The sequence below is a fragment of the Solanum stenotomum genome, chromosome 3 (assembly GCF_019186545.1).
Source record: "Solanum stenotomum isolate F172 chromosome 3, ASM1918654v1, whole genome shotgun sequence".
Lineage (NCBI taxonomy): Eukaryota > Viridiplantae > Streptophyta > Magnoliopsida > Solanales > Solanaceae > Solanum > Solanum stenotomum.
Genome location: NC_064284.1, coordinates 13,996,883 through 14,002,917, shown reverse-complemented (window position 1 = coordinate 14,002,917; position 6,035 = coordinate 13,996,883). Strand labels below are relative to the sequence as shown.

The following is a 6,035-nucleotide window of genomic DNA, read 5'->3' as shown; positions in this document are numbered from 1 at the left end:
TTAGGGTATTTTTCAGACCCTTATCCCTAAAAAAATTGACTATTTATATAAAACAATTATCAAAAAAGAAATACCCAAAGAAATTTACTATCCAAATTTGGTCCATTATGAATTTACGATTGTGACATATCCCAACAAGTGTTTTGTAGTGACAGATATATAAATGTGTGACTTGTGAGTCTATCCAACACCCAAAATAAAAACAAAAATTGATAGTTCTTCTCCAATAAATTGCAATCTTTCCGTCTCAAAGGAGGGCTCTATATTTGACTATTTAGGTTAATTTATGGCTTAATATGTACTTCTCTTCGCTGAATATACTCTAGTATTGTGAGATATTTATAGTCTTCAAAAATAATTACTATTAAAAAAAATTAATTTTATTTAAAAAACACGATACATAATTTGAGTCAGATACTATAATTCAATGCAAGTTTTAGTATACAAATGGACCCAAGTGACAGTTTCTCCATACATAGATTTACGAATTAAAGCCAAAGGATAAGAAGCATCACACATTCTCCCATCCACTGATGTAATAATGTAGATCTAAAACAGCACACATACATGTTTGATTTTTTTTCATTCTAATAGCTTGTGAGATTCAATTTTTGAAATTTACTTTTTTTATTTTTAAGTATTTTTTTAAAAAAATATTAGTAAAGTTTTATGTTTAACTAATTAATTTGAAATGTAAGTTAACTAATATTGGAACAACTTTTCTGCTTGGCCAAAATTCATAAGTATTTTTGAAGAAAATCCTTTTTTTTAGCTTATGCTAATACTACTAAATTTTAAAAGATCAATATTTATTTTTAAAGCTTAACCAAACGCTTCAACTATCTAAAAATAAAAATAAGCACTCAGATTAAAAAAAAATGCTTCCAAAAAGGTTGGTCAAATAAGATACAATTAGACTTCTTACCTGCCTAACATTCATTGATTCTTATTGGAAAAAAAAAAGTAGTAGTAAAAGAAGGTCTCAAGTGCTGCAATTAATACAAGATGGGATAATATTAGTGGATTTAATTAACCAAAATATAAGAAAGGATTATTGATAACTCAAACTAAACTATAGTACTCCTTGAGAAGTAAAAATTAAATTAGACCTTTTATTGAGTAAGAGAAGATGCATTATTGCCAGTAATAGTACTGGATACAGAGGAAGAATTATTCTTATGATTATGCATCCATACTTTAAACACCTTTCTACTTACCCCTATCTCTCTGCAAAATCTCTCAGTCTCGTTTTCCTCATCTTTCCTTTGTAGCGTCCAGCCCAATTTCTCCGCAAATGCCAGCATTTTCTCCTTCTGATCTCCCGTAAACTTCGTCCTAAACCTCTTCTTCCCGCTCCTCTCCGATACCGCCGGCGACTCTTCAGTAGTCGCCAGACGGTAATCATGAGCCGCGATGATTTCTCTATCGTCGCGGCTACTGTTGTTGCTGTAACTTCCACCGCAAGTGAACTTGCGGTGGAAGTTACGGTGACAACCGCAGGCAGCACAGTTTAAACTGGTGCTGCCTCCGGGTGAAGTGTTGCTGTCATCAAGTGTGAATTCTCCACAGCCATCAGTGGCATAACTGCCAAGGCTGGCTGCATGGTTCCTTAAGCACTCTCTGTAAATGTCATTTGATTTGGCTCCTTGCATTTTCTCTTTCTCTCTCTTTTCTGTTTTGCCTCTCTACTAGTCTTACTACATATATGATAAAGCATATATGTATGTACATTGTACTTCGAATAAGAGATTTTAATTTTATGAGTTCTGAATTTCAAAACAATGACTTCAAATACAGCTAATAATTGGGTTTGATAATTGAACTTGTAGTTGGCTTTTTACTTTCGACTATGTTATATATATCTCGATATTAAAGGAGTTTAAGTTTTGTACATTGTGGATGTACATAATTTGTACTATCTTTGAAAAATCCATTTTAATTAGTATATGCCCCCCCAAAAAAAGAGAATATTTTTCTTATTGAAATTATATATTATACCAAATGGGGAAATTATTAATGTCATTTATGAACAATACTTATTTGTTTCTACAAAAAGTATATTAACTCTCATTAGATAGGAGTATCACTTCGACTAACATAACACATGTAACTATATATTTTTAATTTTTATTTTAAATGTTCAATTCCAATGACAAAGTCAGAAATTTTGTTAAGAATTTTAAAATTTAATATGTACATATGAAAAGTAATTATTAACCTATATTATTCATACCATTTTTGATATACATGATACAAAAAGTATTTTTAACTCTTCTTTAATGTTTTCTCCATCAATTTTTCCATCATAGTATAAAAAATATTCCTTTAAAATAAGAAGAAGACAACGGTATGTCTGTATGAAAAGTATAGTCCATAAAACGTGTATGTTCAAAATTTCTCTATACCCCACCTATGGTAAAACTGTATATTCATTTTCAATATATTTATTTACATAGAAAGAGCGCACATATTTTATAATTCCTGAGATTCATGATTGCTTGTTGGTAGCATGATTAAATGATTAAAATTTACGATTGTTCGTTTGACCCAATCTATTTAAATGAATTGGATATATTTCAGAAGTGGAACGAATATGAATTCACTCATTATTCATTATAGAATATGGATAACTTATTTGGTATTCATTAACTCCACTAAATTTCTCTATATTTTAAATAAATTTATTGATTTCATTTTCCTAGTTAAATCTGATTAAAAGAAGTATTAATATATGAGAGTTTGATTTATTTGAAAACATGTTTTTTGTAGGTACTAGAAATAATTATTCTCAATAAGAAACTCGATAAAAAGTAGCATAAATAGATAGAAAGAAAGTTGAGAATCATAATTGATCTGAAGAAACTAAAGGGGGGAATGCAGATATCAAAGAGTAGAAGACATATTATTGGTTGCTTAACATATTTTTCATCAGTATTAAATATAATGAATTTATTTTTATTTAATTTGACTCATTCATTTGTCAACCTTACTCTTACTTGTAACAATATTTAGTTAATGACCTTATAAAATGTTGAAAGTCGAAAAAAGAAAAAGAATATAAAATTGTAATTTTCGAGTTATTCTCACCACAATTTTCACTCTTCTATTAGTCGTTAGGTTGTAACTTACAAAAATAATGAATAATAACCACTCGATCAAATGTAAAATTTTCTTTATTTAATATTTGGATAAAAATTCTTAATTTTACTATAAGTAACTTCAAAATGGTTCATCTTATAATTGTAGTTTTATTTTTTAAACCACATTTTATGTGAGACGACAATTTCGAAATGAAATACAAAATAACACATTTTCCCTTTTTCAAGTTCTTCTCCCAAAATCTTTAAGAAAGTTAAGATTAAGACTAACACATGTTTTATATTCTCATCTATAGTACAACTAAAATAAAATAGTAAAAACATATTTATTTAATAATCTCGTTATTATTTAATACTAATCTTAATATAACTTTGTTACCAATTAGTCCAGCAAGAATAATAGAATAAATTCCTAATCGTCAAAATATAACTAGGGATATTAAATATAAGTAGTAGGGCTCACTTTGGAAGAGACAAGAGTAGTTATATGACCTGTAAAACATTTTATGTTTAATTTAGATATAGTTTTTGTGCAGTAGAGAAGAGGGACAACTCGACAATTGACAACCAACAAAAGCATTTTATTTGTGCAGGAACCAACGTGACTATACGTAAACAAAATCTTCCCAATATCATTTAAAATAATAATAATTATCACTAAAGGATACTTCCTCCGTTTTAATTTATTGATCTAGGTTTAATTTGATATGAAATTTTAAAAAATATATAAAATTTTAAAATATTATGATTATAAATTAAAATTGCATGCTCCCCGTCTCAATCTATTTATCGTATTTCTCTTTCACGTGTTCCTTAAGAAAATATTAATTAAGAGTCATTTAGGTTATTTTATTCTTATTTATGTCTTAATATATAGTATTTATTTTATCATGTCATCTCTACATAATTGAGGTGTTAATAGATTTCAAGAACAATTACGACCAAGAATAAAATATGAAAATGTAATTAACTTTGTCTTGACCTTTTAAAATAACAAATATTTTGAGATAGCTATATTTAAAAATTACAACAGATAATTTGAGACGAAAAAAATTGTACATTATGAATGGGACCTTTCTCCTTTGGTTTGGGCACATCATCACATGATCTGGTCAATACAAAGGATATAGTTGCAAAATGAATGCATCTTGAGTGATTGTAATTATTAAATATACAAAAACAATGGAGCCAGAGGGGTAAGAGAGTCAAAATTTGTCCTAGTTCATGAACACAAATATTCTGTCCCATGAGCATGTCTATGGCTGACTTTACCCCTATGGAGCAAAACAATTTTTTTTTATACTTCTATAAAATATATATAATTGTCCTAAATTATTTTTGTTTAAGCCAAGGTTAAAAACATGGAAGTAATTCCTTTTTTGACCTTGTGGGGTGCAAGCATTTAATAGTAAGTACATTAATTTCGTGTGGTTGTAGAAGATGGGGTTGGGAGGGGGGACCCTGGAACAGTATGGGATAACCTCAATAATGCACTTTGGGAATATGCAGAGAAAGAATCATAGAGGGACCAACAAGTCCTTTTTGTACTTTTGTCTACTTTTATGAGAGAAATTTATTCATATTCAGAACAGAGAACATGTTTGGGGTGTGGCCTCTAAGGGCTCGTGATTTGATTGCACCAAGTTATTTTGAAATCAGTTATTTTATATTGATAGGAGATAAAAATGATATTACAATTCTGAAATATATTATTTCGTGATTTTATTCCAACCAAATATGATGTTTATTGATCTAGGAATTAACTCTTAACCTGTTTTTATTTGTCTTGTTCAAGGATGAATTGACGCGGTATCCAAAAAGAGGTGTCATGGTGTATGTTATTTTTGCGAATGATATAACTCTAATTGACGAGACTTGAGTAAGAATTAATGTTAAGCTGGAGATTTTGAGGTAGACCTTGGAATCTAAAGAGTTCAGGTTGATTGGATGAATCAAGACAGAATACTTAGAGTGCAAGTTCAGTAATGTAATGTATGAAGTTGGCGTGAAAATAAGGCTTGATACAAAGGTCATTCAAAAAAGAGAAAGTTTTAAAAATATTGGATCTATCATTCAAGGAAATTGAGAAATTGACAATGATGTCACACATCGTACAGGTTCAGGGTAGATAAAATGGAGGCTCACATTCGGTGTCCTCTGTGATAAGAAGGTGTCACAAAAACTTAAAGACAAGTCCTATCGAGCAGTGGTTAGACCATCTATGTTGTATGGAGTAAAGTGTTGGCTAGTCAAAAACTAACACATTCAAAAGATGAAAAATTCGAAGATAAATGTGCGGGCATACTAGAAGAGATAATATTAGGAATGAAGATATTTGAAATAAGATAGGAATGACCTTAATAAAGAAAAAGATGTGAGAAACGAGACTTGGGATGGTTTCGGCATGTGCAAAGGAGATGCAGGGATGCCGTTGTGCGCCAGTGTGAGAGGTTGGCTATAATGGTTTAAAAAGAGGTAGATGTAGTCCAAGTAAGTATTGGAGAGAGGTAACTAGACAAGACATGAAGCAACTTCAACTTACTAAGGACATGACCTTAGATAAAAGGTTATGGAGGTCACAAATTAGGGCAGAAGGTTAGTTAGATAGCTTGAGCATTGTCTCACTTATTTTTTTACACTATTAGTTGTACTATTAGTCATAGTATTATTTTTGTAGTTGCATGTCCTTTGAATTCAGTTATTATCTATGGTTTCTTTCACACTTTGGTGACTATTGTTATTTGTTAGGATGATTTGTGTTATCTATAGTATTTTGTCATGACTTTCGTCATTTAAGTTATTTCTTTTTGCATATTGCTTTGGACAATTTTTTCTTGAGTTGAGAGTCTATCAAAAAGAGTCTTTCTACCTCTAAAACAATGATAAAAGTTGTGTAGACTCTGACCTCCTAAACCCCAATTTGTGGGACTAGTATGT

General features: G+C 29.9%; 1 protein-coding gene across 1 annotated transcript; it reads right to left on the bottom strand.

Moving 5' to 3' along the window:
* Positions 1-1,093: 1,093 nt before the first annotated feature.
* LOC125859280 (zinc-finger homeodomain protein 9-like) lies at positions 1,094-1,805 on the bottom strand. Its single transcript, XM_049538982.1, has one exon. The coding sequence runs from the start codon at positions 1,650-1,652 to the stop codon at positions 1,113-1,115; it is 540 nt and encodes a 179-aa protein (XP_049394939.1). The 5' UTR covers positions 1,653-1,805; the 3' UTR covers positions 1,094-1,112.
* Positions 1,806-6,035: the final 4,230 nt, after the last annotated feature.